At 41.6% G+C, this 17,247-nt stretch overlaps 3 protein-coding genes across 3 annotated transcripts in view; 2 read left to right on the top strand and 1 right to left on the bottom strand.

Moving 5' to 3' along the window:
- ppp2r5b (protein phosphatase 2, regulatory subunit B', beta) overlaps positions 1 to 5,518 on the top strand; it is a 35,940-nt gene extending 30,422 nt beyond the window's left edge. Inside the window, exon 13 of the mRNA XM_076034131.1 lies at positions 1,403 to 5,518. Within this exon, the coding sequence (XP_075890246.1) occupies positions 1,403 to 1,631 (229 nt within the window). The 3' untranslated portion in view covers positions 1,632 to 5,518. The remainder of the gene's footprint in view (positions 1 to 1,402) is intronic.
- A 757-nt stretch (positions 5,519 to 6,275) lies between these two features.
- Positions 6,276 to 9,773, top strand: LOC142894299 (glycoprotein hormone beta-5-like). The gene is made up of 4 exons (XM_076035561.1): positions 6,276 to 6,285; positions 7,265 to 7,585; positions 8,256 to 8,446; positions 9,500 to 9,773. The coding sequence occupies exons 1-4, from the start codon at positions 6,276 to 6,278 to the stop codon at positions 9,686 to 9,688; spliced, it is 711 nt and encodes a 236-aa protein (XP_075891676.1). The 3' UTR covers positions 9,689 to 9,773.
- A 2,473-nt stretch (positions 9,774 to 12,246) lies between these two features.
- gpha2 (glycoprotein hormone subunit alpha 2) lies at positions 12,247 to 13,973 on the bottom strand. Its single transcript, XM_076035525.1, has 3 exons — positions 13,850 to 13,973; positions 13,251 to 13,435; positions 12,247 to 13,161 (listed from the first exon to the last, which is right to left on the bottom strand). The coding sequence occupies exons 1-3, from the start codon at positions 13,971 to 13,973 to the stop codon at positions 13,057 to 13,059; spliced, it is 414 nt and encodes a 137-aa protein (XP_075891640.1). The 3' UTR covers positions 12,247 to 13,056.
- Between the last annotated feature and the right edge of the window lie 3,274 nt (positions 13,974 to 17,247).

Here is a 17,247-nt window from a genome sequence, read left to right on the forward strand (position 1 = left end):
CAGCCATATCCAAGACACAAATTCAGCATTTGAGCTCTTTATAACGCTATCAACAGAAGAGCATATACTTGAGATGACAGATTTAGAGGGGATGCACATGTAAGTGGTTAGAAGTTTGAAAAGACTTGGATGTGTTATGTTCTTATTAACTGAAATTGTTAACCAAAATATGTACTACAGCATTGTAAGACAGCAAATATATATATATTTTTAATTAATCTGCAAATGATGATCAATGTAGTCATGGATTCTGGAGGAATGGGTGTGGGCTGTAGTGGGTTATTTTGTGTGTTGTTTAGGTTGTCAACTAACTAAACTTGAGTAAAAATTTTAATTCCACTTCATCACTTTAAACTAGTGATGTCCGATATTGACGTTTTTACTGATATCCGATATCCCGATATTGGCCAACTCCTAATTTCCAATACCGATTTCAACCGGATATCAACCGATACCGATATATGCAGTTGTGGAATTAACACATTATGGCTAATTTGTATTGTGATGTATCGCTGGATGCAGAGATAATGATAAATTTAACAAGTTCAATGGTTTCCAAATAAAAATAAACATTCTTGTCAAAATAATAATCATCAGTTACTAACGAGCTATTTTGTTAGCAGCCTGCCACCACTGAAACCACTCTGCTGAAACATGCACGTCGCTTTCTGTTATGCGTCGATGCGGTTTGATGACATCATCAAGCGTAGTAGAGACAAGTATAGTATTGTTATTTACTACTTAGTAATACTAGAAAATTCGAGGAATTCATACTTTGGCATGACTACTAAATTTGTCCAAAATTTTAAAAAAGTCCCATTTTTATAATATTTTTTTCCAGATACCGATATTTTCCGATATTAATTTTTAATGCCATTTTGGTCGATAATATCGGGAGGCCGATAATATCGGACTTCCCTACTTTAAACTGCTGAGGTCAAATCTCCTCATCACCTTTCTACAAAAGGCCTTAATATGAATATAATCAGGTTTTACACCTGACATCACAGCTGGTCAAAGAAGAATGTGGGACATCAGAGAACAATAATTAACATCAGAGTGGCCTTAGCTAGATGGAATTTTGATGACGTGAGAAACAATGTGTGCAAATTGATGCTGCAGTTAATCACCTGACTGGCGACTATTTATTTTTGGCAGTTGAATCCAAAGGGACATCGCATTGCATACTAATTTTGGAGCATTATGTTTTCTTAGTAAGTGATGATGATGATGATGATGACGGTGATGATGATGATGATGACTATTGTTATTGAGCTGTATTCTGATGTTCAAAGCCAGAATTTGGCCTCATACTCGTGCTAATTGTTGAAGCATCTGTTCATTTTTAAGCTTTTATAATGTTCAGTGGCCTCTCTTCTACCTCCCTACCTTCCTCCTCCAGGGAGCTGAAGCGTGAGCGGGAGCGTACGGAGCTCTGGCGGGGCCTGGAGGAGCACCAGGAGCGCCGGATGCAGATGCTGACTGAGGCTGCCAGGAACCAGCGCAACCTCCAGGAGCGAGGGGAGAGAGGGGACCCGTCCTCCCCCTCGAACCCGCAGATGGCTCACTCCGACCAGGCTGAGCTCAAGCCGGGCGGGGCGTCGTCTTCAGCTGCAGAGAGCGCCACCTAGGTGCTACCACACAGATATCAGATAACACAGGGGAGGTAGGGAACAGGGAGAAGACATGACAGTGAACGTGTTGGGAGAGGTTGAAAAGGTACAAAACACGCCATCTGCTCTTTATTTCTTATCTTGTATCAAGGAGGGAGTGGCTTTTTTTCTGAAAGAGTTTGCTCACTCAGTGATCCGAGGTAAAGACTGTACCTTTTTATCTGACAGAGTTGTGTGAAACTGGTTCCCTCTTTATTTTTTGCTTCACACATGTTACGTTGCAGATCAAAAGACAGACAATGTCCAAAAAGACTGATCATAAATGTAAAACGTCTGGTTTATCAAACTGCAGGTCAGTGCCTGAAAAACAGTGGCTGGCCTGCATCAAATTGGTTCGCAGAATTCGGAGAGGAAATCTCCTTTTGGTGCAACGCTTATCACGTTCAATCTGTGTCTTTATATCTAACCTGAAACAGAGTCGGAGTACCGTGGCCTCTCTATTTATCTCCTGGTCAGAGATGCTTGTGTCATGCGTGAATAGCACAATACATTGACAAAGGTAAAGAAGCAATTTCACACAAACGTCCCCAAACTGTCGCCGCACAGAGCCGACGCAGAAACCAGACACACGGCGCCTCACATCAGGTACATATTAAGTGTAAATATGAGAGGTCAGAACTATGGAGCCACAGTGTACACAGGTCAAATGAGTCGGATCTCTCACATCGATACGATTTTTCTTCTTTTTTTTTTTTTCCCACATGCTTACAGAGCTGATTCTTACAACTCCCCTTGTCCTGTGAGGTTCCACCAAAGGAACAAAGCTATAGTCCCTCCAGGTTAAGTAACCACTGATGATAATAATATAAAGTACAATACTGTTCTTTCTTCTTACTTGTTACTCTACTACTACTCCTATTCTACTCAAAGTACTACTGATGACGACGACGACGATGACGACGACGATGATGATAATGTTTTTATATATATAAATATATATACATACATATGTCTCTGGATATTTCTGTAGTGTATAATGGGAGAAACACTAGTGTAGCAGATACCATAAAGGGCAAGGCCGCTTTGGATTCAGAGCTCACGTCACATCTTAACTGTATGAGGCCATAATGTGAATGAAATTCAGCGGTGTTCCCCTTTGAACAGACCTTAAAAGAGGGGAGAAATGAACTGGATTGGCGCTGGTGGATGTTTTTCTTTCAGTTTCGAAAAAATTTGGCCATTTGTGGAATAGTCTGTGCAATTTAACTTCAGAAATATTCTCAAACGTTCCATTTTTTCCCCCATTTCTTTGCTTGTTTTTTTTAAATGTTACTGCTCTGTAGAAACAAAAAAGAGACAATGTTATATAGAGAAATATGTACAATTGTGCTCCTACAAAATCTTGTGTATGGATGGTATAATATTGTTACTTAGCACAGCCTTGTGGTAGAAAAAAACACACGCACACAGGGTTTTTTCAATATCCCATCCATCCCTCCATCCCACCATCCATCCATTTTCTATATCCGTTTCTCCTGCGCTCAGGGTAACAGGGTGCTGGAGCCTCTCCCAGCTGTCTTTGGGTGAAGGCGGGGTTACACCCTGGACAAGTCACCAGTTTATCGCAGGGTCACACAGAGGCAAACTGCCATTTGCCGCCAACACCATTGCCATCCTCCACCTCCAGATGGGCCGAGAGGAGAGAGCCTCTGGAGAGAACCCACGCAGGGCCACAGAAAAGCCCTGGGTTGGAATTGAACCGACAACTTCCTGCTGTACAGCGACGGCGCTAAACACAGCACCAATCAATCTGCCCATCTCCTCCGCAGACCATGACATGCATGTTACTTGTTCGACACACTGCGTTGTAGTTATGTTAGTAATATATATTTAAGAATAAAATAAAGTTCAGAATACCCAAACTTGGAACCAAAGGAGAATAAAAAAATCCTGCCTGGCAAAGATGTCATAGAGAGACAAACAAAGAGCACCAAGCCTTTCAGACCTGAAGAAAAACACGTCAATCCAGTTGGTTTTCTGAACTCCCAAGCGTCTGCTTGTTCAGCCTCAGCAGACCCGATGCTGCTAGAAGGCGACCAAGACCATGAAAACATTTTTTGGTGTGAAACAACAAAAATCTGTTTATTCTTGTCCGATCATTAACGGTAGAACGGGAAAAAAAAAAGACAAAGGTGGGGGAAGCAAAGAAAAAAATATTTTAGCAATATTTTCATTCTTTCAGGATAATCTGTGTTTTTCAGGGGGGCTTAAACAGGAAGTGAGCATCACACACGTGTTTAACCTCCCCTCTCTCGTTTTTACTGCTGTTGCGTCCTTGATATTCACATTGTCTTAAAGGTACTTTCCATGTAAAATTTGTTTGACGATAAATGATTTGGATTTGTAATGACATTGTTTTTCCTTGTTTTTGTACTTTAATTTTGTGGAAAAAAAATGATAAGTAATGCTATTTATTTTCTATTTGATCAGAAAATGTAACCGTATTTCAAAACGATGGTCAGGTTGTGTGTGTGTGTGTGTGTGTTGTGTGTGTACGGGTGTGTGTGTGTGCGCGTGCGTGAGAATCATTCAGCAGGACGATGTGTGAAGATGGAGTGATGGAGGATGAGAAGAATCAACTCTTTCTTTAGTTCCTTCTTCTCTCTGTCTTGTCTCCTGTCTGAGGGACAGAGTCTGAATCCGAATGTATCGCAAAGCTAATCCAATGATTGTTTTTTTTTTTAAAGCTTGAGCGCTACCTGTCGGCTGCCTGACAACCAAACACTCAACAAAAAAAACCCCTCCAGACCAGCAGTTTTACAAACTTGACAAGATGCCTGAATCAACATGGTTTAGAAATCTATTTGACCCGCAGCTCTGCAGATCCCAAGATTTGACTAAAGTCAACCTTCTGACATTGTAGGTGTGTTTGGATTGCATCCTGCTCCAGCTCTTTGAATGTTCTCATTATTCCAGGCTGCACTCCTTTCCAGGAGAATAAGTTAATTCTTGTTTGCAAGGAAAAGGTTGTGTATGCTTCACTGCTCATGACTTCCTACAAATCGGCCAGTCACACCATAAACAAATTGACGGAAACTTAGTCAGAAATTGCCCCGAAGCAATCTCTTTAAACATGATTCATTATTCCCCCCAAAACTGTTTTTTTTATTGATGTAAATTCCCAATCATTTTGGCTTGAAACTTTTCCGAGCAAATTAATTTCTTCCCGTCAGTCCGATGATTTTGCGTTGACCCGGTTTCAAGTAGTTCAACCAAATAATGCCTCTGTTCCCCTAAAGCAGTTGTAACCATTAAAGACTGTGAATTACAAATGAGAAAAAAGATACAAAAGAGAACAAAGGTGTAGGTATAGGGGGTAAAGTAATCTTTGCATGACAATAATGTCTTGCTTTTCCTTTTGTCCCTTAGATTGTCCCATATTATGCTAAATTCAGTTCACCCATGTTTTGTAAGTTTTATACGACTCCACTTTCTCAAAGAACTCCTCAGAAATTGTGTGTTTGCGACAACACATCCTGCCAGCTGTTTTTTCTCTGATAAAGCTAAAGAGGGGAGATCCCTATTGGTCTCTTCCTTCAAATAATTAACTGTGTATGGTTGCTTCGCTGGAGCTCAGCATGGAACACAAATATCTGAAATTCTGTGAAAATCTGAATCTGGGACCTTTTTGACCTTTGTCTCTCACGTCTCTCTCTTTTCCTGCACTCAAGTTTTGAGACGCGTGGATTTGCCCTGATTGAATGTCACTGTAACCTCTAAACACCCACAGTCTGATTACTATCACAACAAAATCTCAGCCTCCAACAAGTAAAGTCAAACAAACGGTCATCTGCCACCAATTTTCATTTGGCACAAAAATAAACCAAAAAAACCCCAAAACAAAACACTGGCATTAGATTTCAAACCATTTGATTCAGGAAAAAACAAACAAACATTGCAACTATTAATGGAAAACTTGACCTCGTTGTTGTTTAAACTCAGCTTTTTTATGATTTTCATTTTTTTTTTTTAAACGTATGGCTAGCTTCCTTTCAAAACCCTCTTGATTGTTCTTATCAGTCGGTCAGCTGGCTCACGTGGAACCGACCCTCAGCTCCCACTGATCTCAATTCATAGCCTCTCGAAAAAAAAATCTGTCGTACTTTCTGCGATTGCTCAGTGATAGTTGAGAGAGAGAGAGAGAGAGAGAGAGAGAGAGAGAGAGAGAGAGAGAGAAGAGTGTGTCGAGAGCTGTGGCATCGCCTAAGAGACGGCCATCAAAAGCTGGTGTGGTTCACAGTCACTTTTCCTCTTGTTGGCAGTCTCTATATGGCCAGAACAAAACTTTAAAACTGAGTGGTGGTGGTGGTGTGAATGGGCTGGATGAAAGCAACCAGTAAGGATCAAGAGTGAGGAAAGGGAGGACGTAGAGTTAGACACAATAGAATGGCAATAAGTCAGAGCAACAGTAACTTGATGAGGATATAATGTTATTGAAACCTAATCGCATTACGTAGCAATTTCACTGAATCTCTAGATTTGCACTGTTTGCCCAATGGTCTGTGTTTGTTGTGTTGATGAAAAAAAAAAAACCATTAGAGATGATGATTAACATGATGCAGAACATGAAAAATGTATATTTTGGGGACCAACACAGCAGTGATGTGGAAGGGTTTGAATGTAGAGAGGCTTACTACTGGATGTAACATTACAGGGGGTTGTAGAATTATGAAGAAAAAAAAAAACAAACAAACTATGTGCTAAAAATGAAACTTCACTTTGAGAAAACACTCTCTGAGTCAGCGTTGTTTTTGTCTTTCGAACATTTAATTGCATCCCATTATCTGATTTTTAACTGATTGTTGAATGACTTGCTGCATGCTCGGCTGCTGTCTCTACCCTGTCAATGAAAACATCAGAAAGGAAAAAAGACCACCTTCAGAAAGTGGGTCCAACATTATATAGTTCTAGAAATGCGCCATGTGTGATGTCATAAAAGGCCCTGATATCTCTTGCACGCAAGACGTCCAACACTTTTAGCAGGAAGCTGCAACATTTTGTCAACAAAGAGTTAATATGATAAATCTGTTCCTCGGGAGTTTGGGATAAAAAGTAATCATCAGGAAATTGGTAACTTTATATATAACTTCCTAAAGTGACGCTGTGTAAAGTTGAGCCACTGACTCTCTCTTTTCCTCTCGCCTTTTCTGACATTTTGGTTATTTTCTCCCAAAAAAATCACCTCCTTTGTTCATTTCTAAAGTAACTTGGTTTAGCTGTTGGACCCTGTAATTGCAAAGTGATGAAGTATTGAGAGGTAACTGTTGAACCTTTTGGTAAGACTGTTTGGACTTTTATCTTGATGCGTCCGGTGAGACACCAAGCATCAATGTGACAATCAACCAAATCCTCATTGAGCTCTAACAAAACAGAACAATAAGGTGTCACCAAATAGCAGTGAATGTAGCTCTCATCTGGACATGAGAACGTTTCACTTGGTTAATTAAACTCAATTTCATGTCAGCCAGTTGTGAAACACACCAGATTTCTCCTTTAGACCTTTCAAAAGTTGTAACGCTTCTGTCCCTTTTGTGTACTTGAGATCCTGTGTCACAGTGAGTGTCGTGTTCTCATACTCATACTCACATCAGCGAGAGCAGCCAGCAGCTCAGCCAAGGAGCTGCTTGCACTCACTCGCTCGCTCGCTCGCTCGCTCACTCGAACAGAAAGATACAGGCTGAGGTTACCAAAACATAGACAAGTCCCAGGATTTTCCAGGGAGTCTCCATTATTTCTGGCCGGCTTGGGGTCTCCAACGGTATTTCATTGTAATTGCTATGATGTCAGAGTGTCCGTCCACCCTAATGGGCTTCTAAAAACAACAACAAGGATAGATTGGTTCCATTCACTGCTTGTTGTCCATGGAGAGAGACACGCAGGGCTTCTGCAAACTTCAAACCCTGCAAGATCTTCCACTGAGAAGGTGAGATGATTTTTTTCCCTCCTACACTTAAAAATATGATATCGACCAGGTGTGTGGCATAATTACCAAGTAAGTTCAAATGAGTTGCAGAGGTGTACAGTCATCTGCTCAAAGGCTACTTTGCTCTGTATATTGTTTCAAAGCCAGTGTTTGTCTGTTTTACTGGGTGGTAATATACTTTAATTCTGCTGGTAATATACTTTAATTCTGCTGGTAATATACTTTAATCAAATGGCCTCACTGCTTCAATAGTCTACCCATGCATGTAAACATCCCTCATTTTCATCTGGTGTATTCTTTTTTTAGAAAAACAACAACAAGCAAAAGCAGTAAATCAAACTTGATCAATTGTTATTGCTTTTAAGTAAAATAAAAGTGGTTTGCTCCAAAGTAGGTTGAGGACAAGATTAATTTATTTTTTAATTAAATTGATAAGACAGGATTTCTTTCTTTCTTTCTTTAGTTCATATGTTTCTGGCTGCAGTGGTTTTTGATGCACACTAGAGGGAGTAATGTGTCGCGTTAAATGATAAAATAATGAGATAGATTTTTAAAATTTTCATTTTTTTTTTCATGGTGAACTTTCCCCACACTCACGCGGCTGTTAGTAGATCACTGCAACAAATAATTAAACAATTCTCTGGGCATGCATATTCTACCCAGCATGCATCTGTCTTTCCTCGTCCTCCTGATTGCTGGGACAGCTGCAGCGTGCGCAGCTCTCACCAACACACTCCATGGTTTCCGAGGCTGTGCAGTACGAGAGTTCTCCTTCGTAGCCCACAAGCCTGGTTGCAGGACGCTGCGCATCACCACCGAAGCCTGCTGGGGGCGCTGCCACACATGGGAGGTAACACGACCAGCGCTCACTTCAATTAACGACAGAAGTACCATATCAGCGCAGGGACATTTTCCATTATGACTTCTGAAAAATGTCGTAATACTAAATTAGAGAAACTTGAATACAATGATGGATATTCCAGGGCTCAGCCCAAACCACAGGGAGACTGACGAGCCATTCTGGGCTCCTACCCACATGCCATTGTCATAAGAAATGCTCAATTCTCTCTACAGGCAGGGAGGGATAGTGAACTCTCACTGAACTCACTCTAGTTTGGAGCAATTGAAATGACACATCTGCTTGATTGAAAAACCAAATTGAGGGGAAGTGAGTCAGATGTTAGATCGGACCAATCTGACCAGATCGGATCCCTCCCTAAGACGGCCCCGAGGGAGAGGGAAGCTCTGCATCAGCTGCAGCAGAGCTGGCTCACCTACATCGATGAGAGGTCAACTGCTGGCCTTTACAATCAGCACACTTGATCAAAGATGAGATCGTTGGAAATTCTTTCAGTGGGTCTTCTTTAGCAAGCAAGCTTGTCATTATTATTGTTCGCCACTTTAACGATCTGGTAAATTTACATTTTCAGATCTTTAATTTTTGACATAGAGAAATAAACTTCCAGATGATCTTGCTCTAAACCGCATATGAAGCATTCTGTGCTGTACTCAAGTCTGGAGGAGGAAAAACACAAAAGGTGGCATAAGGTGGAACAAACTGCTCAGGGATGTTGCCACTGACCTGGGAGAGCTACAAGCGCCCTTTGTGACATCGCTAGGGTTAGGTTATCTGGACTTACACATTTTAGTAGATATTTTTTTTTTTTTAAAGACAAGAATTTAAGGATGACTGCTCTAATTTCTGGGGAGTTCATTGGCCGGCCTGAGACACATGACAGGGTGGTCTTTGTTTGATAAGGGACTGGTAGATTTTTTAAGACCTTACATTTCAGAACTAATTACCATTTGTTGTTGTTGGTTCCAAGGACAAGAATGAAGCATAACCTGTGTTCTGCATCCATGTGTGTGTGTGTGTGTGTGTGTGTGTGTGTGAAACTTGCAGAAACCCATACCGGACCCCCCCTACATCCACCGCCACCACCGTGTTTGCACATACAGCCAGAGCAGTCAGATGACGGCCCGCCTGCCGGGCTGCCTGCCAGGCGTGTCTCCTCTCTACCACTACCCCATGGCTGTGCAGTGCCACTGTGCCCCCTGCTCCACCCAGGATACTGAGTGTGAAACCTTCTGACGGGCTGGACGCTGCTATTTGCAAACATAGTTAAATGAGCAGGCTTACCTCAATGATCTGTCACAAATAAAATAAGTAATCCAGATATTGTAGAAAGTGTCTATTTTTTTTCTGTGAGTACTTGAGCCTTAACCCACTGATGATGACAAGCAGTGGGACTTGTCATTATCATTGTCATCCTTTGTGTCTTTGAATCCATTTTTTGGTCAGTGCTTGGATAAAGGAGAGTGGAAAGGAGAGAGAAAACATCCACCTCAGTGAATGTGTGTTAAACATAAAAATTCATAAACATACAGTTGTATTCTAAGATCAGAGGTTAGTATTGCTCATATAAATGTGACCACATTTTCATTCAAATTATGAAAAAAAAATAATTTTATTGACGTGGATGTTGGAAAATGTTAAGTTGAGGGATATTGACTTACTAACAGTTGACAAGGGAAATCTAAAGCAACAGGATTTAACAAAATGTTTCTGCAAATGAATTCAGCAATTTCTTACATCTTAAATGACCCCAAAACATGTAGTCCCCACCTCCTTCATTGGATTTGATGATTTACTTAATGGAATACATTTCTTTTTAATAGTGACAAATCTATTGACACTTGTACAACATGAAGGGGTAAAAACCTTCAGGTTACATTCCTATGAAGGTCTATTGTATAATAAGCATATTACCAAGGATTGTAATGCATTTATAATGCTTCATAAACCTTTAGATAAATGTTCACAATCACATATGGGAACTTATTATAAGGCTGGTAAATGTTTTATAGGTTTTGGGTATAATGTGTGTGACCTTCGCATTTATGTTTTGTACCTTTATGGCAGTGACAACAGTGCTTTATGCAGCAATGACTTTATGAAGTCTTGGATTGTGTATCATGTTGTAAGTGCCAGTCATAAAAACAATTCAAAGTGCTGCAACAGACATGAAAACAAACAATACATTGAAAAGGATCAGGTGAAAGTAAAATCTATGTATCCCAAAACCTTTCTTACATTTCTATTCAATGACAAACAAATACCCATATCTAAGTGCAACCTGTGTAAATATATAAACCATGATCCAAATGTACAATCAATTATTAGAAACAGTCATAAATACACATTACAACTATACATATATGACAGCATTTCATAACTACAACACACACATATATATGCTGCTCAACAAAATAAATAAAGGGAACACTCAAATAAAACATCCTTGATATCAATTAAGGAAATGTTCGAGTTGAAAATCCTTATTAATCACACAGAGGAATGTCTTGAGAATAAAATAACACACAAAAAAACAGCATATGGTCTCACAATGGGTCTGAGGATCTCATCCTGGTACCTAACTGCAGTCAAGGTACCTCCGGCTAGCACAAGGAGAGCTGTGTGACCTTCCAAAGAAATGCCTTCCCAAACCATGACTGACCCTCCGCCAAACCAGTCACGCTGGATGATGTTGCAGGCAGCGTAATGTTCTCTACGGCGTCTCCAGACTCTGTCACGTTGGTTCACATGTGCTCAGTGTGAACCTGCTGTCACCCGTGAAGAGCACAGGACACCAATTTGCCAATCTTGATGTGCGCTGGCATATGCCAATCTAGCTGCACGGCATTGGGCTGTAAGCACACGCCCCACTTATGGACGTTGGGCCCTCATACCCCCCTCAGACCGTTTGGGCAGGAACATGCACATTAGTGGCCTGCTGAAGCTCATTCTGCAGGGCTCTGGCAGTGCTCCTCCTGTACCTTCTTGCACAATGAAGGAGGTTGTGGTCCTTCTGCTGGGTTGTTACCCTCCTATAGCCCCCTCCATGTCTGCTGGTTTCTCCTCCATGCTCTAGACCCTGTGCTGGAAGTCACAGCAAACCTTCTTGCCACAGCTCACATTGATGTGCCATCTTGGATGAGCAGCACTACTTGAGCAACTTCAGCAGGTGGCCCAAAACATCAGCCAGATGGGACAAGAGCAGAGAAATGGTCTGTGCCTGCAGAACCACTCCTTTATAGGGGTTGTATTGGTAATTGTCTCTCATTTCCACCTGTTGCCTGTTCCATTTGCACAACAGCAGTTGAAGTGGATTCACAATCAGCATTGCTTCCTAACTAGACAGGCTGATTTCACAGAAGTGTGATTGACTTGGAGTTACATTATGTTGTTTTGGTGTTCCTTTATTTTTTTGAGCAGCGTACTGATGCAATAGTGATGCGTTACAAATAAAATCTACTATTATTATTATTATTATTATTATTATTATTATTATTATTGTTATTATTATTATTATTATTTCATAAACGGTATTACTGGTTTGAGTATCTGTTTAATGTAAAGGATGGTTTGGATTTTTGACACGTTGTGCAAGTTAGAGGAGAAATAAAACATGTTACCAGCAGCAGAACAGGAATTTATTGAAAAAAAAAGAAGAAAATCACAATCTTTACAGTGCATTTTTGTTCCATTTCAAACATTCTTTGGTTTCATCAATAGATAATATTTACAAAATGTCCATTAGCTCAAATTCATAAATATAAATATTTTTTGTACATTCTTTGGTCTTTAGTTTGTGTTTAGTGGTTCTTGCAATGAGTGACAGCCTTGATGACCTGCATGTGGCATCCAGATAATATCAGTACCATAAAATAAATTATGGATGAATATGTCACTGTGGAATGTAATATAATGTCTAATTAATTTTAGCCAATCTGAAAATGTCAGGGTGAAATCAGTGTTTACACAAAGAATTAGAGTCTAACTGAAGTTGTGCCAGTGTTTTTTTTTTTTTTTTTTTTTTACAGGATAAGTGTTTTAGCTAGAAATCCATGACTGTTTGCATTAAAAGTGTGATTTCGGTTATAGTTTTCACCACTTTATGATATGACCATTTCAAAAAAATATCACCCAGTCAACATCACATCTTCCTCAGGTTCTGGCAGAGAAACAAAAACAGAGAAACAACCAACAGACTCATACACACACAAACATCACTCCTGTATGGACTACTGGAGGAATAAGATATGGCTTGTTTTCGAAATTCAAAGCACTGATATGTTTAAATTGAGCAGAAAGGCTGAATGAACTGCATTGAAAGCAGCAATATTAGCATCAAGGACTCAGTCACATGACTCTGTCCATCCCAGGGACGCAAATAGAGGAACCCCATTCATAACGCTAACATGCTTAATACAAGACTTGTCTCACTTATATGAGTTAAAGGTTTTTCAAAGCAAGATGAAATTGAGATGAAAAGGAAAGTTACTGATGCATAACTGAAGCTCCCGTGTCCCCACTTACTCATCCGGGTTTTGTACCGCTCTACCGGCCGTGCTGCCTTTTGGATTTATTACCGGGCGAGCATTCAATTGGAGGACAGGTCAGTAGCGGGACTTGCGGCACATGTCGCAACGACACGCCTTGGCTGTCAGGATCTCTATCATGTCGTGGTGACGACCTCTGGGGCAGTCCAGCCGCACTTTGACCTGGTGGGGGGTGGGGAGTGAGAGGGAGGACTTTAGCACCAAGAAGAGGCAAGTGAAAGGACAAACAGCCCTCCCTCCCCTTGACTCACCTTCGCATCTCTGCTGATGGTGCAGCAGCGGGAGGTGGAGGTGATGTTGTGGGTGAAGTTGGAGGCCACCAGCACGGAGTAGCGCGACGGGAAGGCGCTGGACTCGCAGTAGCCCACGCAGGCGAAGACCACGTGGGTGCCTTTGCACGTGCCTCGACGGTCACTGCGGATTGTGACGTTGAAGGCTGGTGGGGGGTCAGAGCACATCGCATTGGACAGAGCAGAATGAGAAGAAACACAGTAGGTGCGGGTATAATCTCAGCCTGTCAGTCGATTAATTTTAATCGTGATTAATCGCATTAGCGTCTTGAGTTAACTTGCGATTAATCACAAATTAAGTGCAATTCTTTTTTACCCTGCTCTATATGTAACTTAACAACATATATATTGTGTTTCTTGTACTCTAGGAAAAATTAGAGAGGACAATAATAATTCCTTTGTGTAAATATTCTATTTTTATTTTCATTGGAACATTCCAAAAATGATTACATACTTAGACTGTCCAGACACTCACTCAAACAACACTCAAAGCTTGAGGTATTCTCCAGTCACTGCTCCTAAGCGTTAAGGTTCATTCTCTTCCCTCAGTGTTTACTCACGGTGCAGGTGACACCCTGGGCTTGGTAGGCTGTCATGGCTCCAGCTGAAGGGACAGGAGAGCAGCAGCAGTGACATCGCTGGCAGCACCAGCAGGCAGAAGTGTGTTGTGATGAAGGGCGACATCTGGACGGCCGCCTGCTGGGTCCAAAGAGATGTTTTTCTTCACAACAACAACAACTGCAAAACCTTTTAATAAATGTACCAAGCAGGCATATTGCGATTAAGAAGTTTGCAGTTTTTATCGTATTAGTTTTGCTCACAGTGTTAGTTTACAAGATCACAAGATTTGGAAAAAAGGCTAAGGCCGCCCAGAAGAATGTTGAGTGAAATTTACGTTGCTGTAGTTTTGTATCAATGAAAAGTCGATCCTTTTCACTTCTGCCTGCTCAACCTCTCAGGTAAGAGTTTTGAAGCGTATCTCTGGAAGTCTGGCATTTGTAATGATGTCCCAAAGGGTACTTTGTTATGCATATGGTTCTATATTTTGCTCCAGTATGGGATGATAAATAAAGATCTGAATATCTGTGTGAGCCATGTGACCTTCAGTCATTCTCGCCTCCCTGCAGCCTCAGTGTGAAGAAGCCTTGGCCTCCATCAGCGAATTCTCACCAACTCACCCTGAGCTGATCCTCCGCTACTGAAACGTTCCCATAATCCGCTCTGCTGCCCCCCCACCTCCGTTATTCACGTACCGAGGTGGTTTCCCATCCTGCCATTCTGGTCGGCCGGGACGTCACTCAGCTGACTAGCGACTGGTGTGAAGTAAAAACAGTTCTGTCCTTATCTTTTTGGTCTGCCTCGTTTAACAGCTACCAGCTGACGCGGCGCGTGCGCACTCAGAGCTTTTTGCAAAGTGTACGTGCAGCTGCACACACGACAGCAGCCCTCAGGTGGGAATCATGTTCGTCTTGACAACTATTTTTCCCTTTGAAAGATCTGTGGGCAAAGTCACATCCATGAACCTGTGCACTTTATACACATGTATCTATGTAACTTGTAGCTGCATACATGAAAAACGGCTAATCGATGCACACGTAAACCCCACGTGAACCCCACCACCAACACCCCCATGCACACCTACACGTGTATAAACAATAAAGTCAGGTTTTCCCTGAGAGCCTGGCCATCCCGACCCTTGACCTCTGAAATGGGCAGCTCTTTCCAGCTCCGCTCACTTCCGACGTAAACGCAGGGAATTGCCCCAGTAGTGCCGGTGGTGCTGAATGGCCCTGAGGGACGCCATTAAGGCTGCTGGAACCGCCGAATTAACGGGTCAAGACTGTGTGCGTGTGTGGTGGTGAAGCCATTAACCCTGTGCCAGCTGGCGGGATGAAAATGCCCGGCTTTTTCCTCCCGTGAGCTGTTCCTCGTCTGAATGCTCGGTTGTCTTCGAGGAAAGTGGGCTGTCACACACACACACACACACACACACACACACACACACACACACACACACACAGCAGGCTGGTGTTTAAGACCACCAGCGGTGCTCCACTCACACTGTGTGTTGTAAGGTGAAAAGCTGAAGATGCTCGTTGCCGACTGATTGTTGTTTGATTTCAACCCTGGACAAAATGTTAAGTTGTCTAATGAAAGTGTTGTGCGTTCTCTTTGATCTGTTGTTGATCTGGTAGAACACATTTATTTAATTTATTAATAATAAGTACTATTTATCTATTATTTGGGGTGTAATAGAATTGTAGTATAGGATGAAAAGTATTAGTATAAATCAATCAATTATCAATCATGAACCAACATCCAGTCATCCAGCTGCAGTCCAATCTATCGCCTTATACATCACAGCAAGTTCAATTTTTTAAAAGGAAACCTTTTTAATTGGATTTTCTTTTGTAAAATTGAATTTATACTAGCAAGACATGTGCAATTTAGTACTCCCCCCCCCCCCCCACACACATTTCGACCAAGCAAAACTTAAAAAATTCTCAATAATGACATGGTAATTACAAAAGTGTAACAAGGCATGCAATGTCTCTTTTGATAACCAATCGGCATTAAAGAAAAGAACTGCCATGTAAAAAACTGCACAAGACCAAACAAACGACAAACAGAAAACGATGCTGTGTTTAGTTTCAGGTGCATAAAAGCAGTTGAGGCTTACCTGAGAGATGCTGAGTGCAGATCTTTGGATGCTGGGTGGGTGTATCAACTGACAGGTGTGTGTGTGTGTGTGTATGAGAGAGAGAGAGAGAGTGTGTCCAGAGTCTCAGGCACGAGTATAAGGAACACAGGTAAGAGTCTCAGGCACTTATAGCTGAGGACACACCTACAATTGGAGAGCTGACACTGTATGGGAATCTTCTTTTTTTTTTCTTCTTCCGCTTTCTTCTCCAGTGCAGCCACCTGTACAAAATGCTTTAGACTCTCTCTCAAGCAGCTATAATCTACCTCCAAGTTCTCAGTGAGACATCTTTCTGCTGGAGCGTGGTACCATCACAGTGCTCCTCTGCCCTCCCCTCCTCTCTTTCAGTGTGTTTTAAACCTTTAGGAGCACTGCCACTGTGACACAGAGGAAAATAGATTTTCCATCTCCAACGCTTGTAGGTCTAGCCCTCACGTGCACGCATGGGGACAAACGCGGGGAACGCACGCGTGCAACAAGAAAAAAACAAAAACATATCCTGATTCTTTGACTGAAAAAAAGTTTATATCTACTTTTAAATTAAGCTGTAAATTCCTCAAATGGGGGACACATGCTCATAAAGTTTGATTGGGATTTTTTTTCTATTTGTGGCTGCAGACAGAAGGACGGGGTCAGGAGATAATGTGGGTTTGGGTCAACCTGGCGCGTGTGTGTAAGTGTGTGTGTGTGTGTGTGTGTGTGTGTGTGTGTGTGTGTGTGTGTGTGTGGGGGGGGGGGGTGGACAGTTATAGCCTCTGCTCCCCATTTCACTTATTTTAAAGAAAGAAAATCAGCCCAGCCACAATTCTATCAAAACTCCCAGCGGGTAAAGACATTGTTTTAATAGACTCTTATTTGTAGCAGTGTCTGGACACACAAGCCACACATCACAAAGTGCCAGATGAGATCACAGAGTTCAGATGGTTGATGGTTCTTTACGTATCCCCAGTTTAACTGTGTTCAGGCTAGAGGGCTTAGTATGTTAGCCTATAGGAAGTGCGCAAATGAGCTCACAGGATCTTTCTTATAGTTTTTTTTTTTTTTTTTGCTGGCAATCAGCACAGTTGCGGCTTTGTAAAGCCTACTTTCGGTAGGCAATAAAAAACAAATGGTTTTTCCTTAAAAAACCATCTTCGTCAGTGACAGAGTCTGAATGAAAAAGGAAGTCAGCATCATGACTTTTAACATTTGTTTCAACTTATGATAGCGGTTAATGGTTAAGCTCCCAGATGCAATAATCATCACCAGGCTATTGTA

This window comes from Nelusetta ayraudi, unplaced genomic scaffold (genome assembly GCF_046127955.1).
Source record: "Nelusetta ayraudi isolate G7.1 ecotype Tasmania unplaced genomic scaffold, CSIRO-AGI_Nayr_v1 ptg000042l, whole genome shotgun sequence".
Classification (NCBI taxonomy): Eukaryota; Metazoa; Chordata; class Actinopteri; order Tetraodontiformes; family Monacanthidae; genus Nelusetta; species Nelusetta ayraudi.

What these genes read in the sequence shown, in the direction of transcription:
- LOC142894299 (XM_076035561.1), top strand. An exon ending in TTCAAACCCTGCAAGATCTT is followed by an intron (nt 7,586 to 8,255) that starts CCACTGAGAAGG and finishes TGCATATTCTAC; the next exon opens with CCAGCATGCATCTGTCTTTC. An exon ending in GGCGCTGCCACACATGGGAG is followed by an intron (nt 8,447 to 9,499) that starts GTAACACGACCA and finishes TGAAACTTGCAG; the next exon opens with AAACCCATACCGGACCCCCC.
- gpha2 (XM_076035525.1), bottom strand. Translation starts at nt 13,973, where the DNA reads ATGTCGCCCTTCATCACAACACACTTCTGCCTGCTGGTGCTGCCAGCG. An exon ending in CCCAGGGTGTCACCTGCACC is followed by an intron (nt 13,436 to 13,849) that starts GTGAGTAAACAC and finishes ACCCCCCACCAG; the next exon opens with CCTTCAACGTCACAATCCGC. An exon ending in CCATCAGCAGAGATGCGAAG is followed by an intron (nt 13,162 to 13,250) that starts GTGAGTCAAGGG and finishes ACCCCCCACCAG; the next exon opens with GTCAAAGTGCGGCTGGACTG.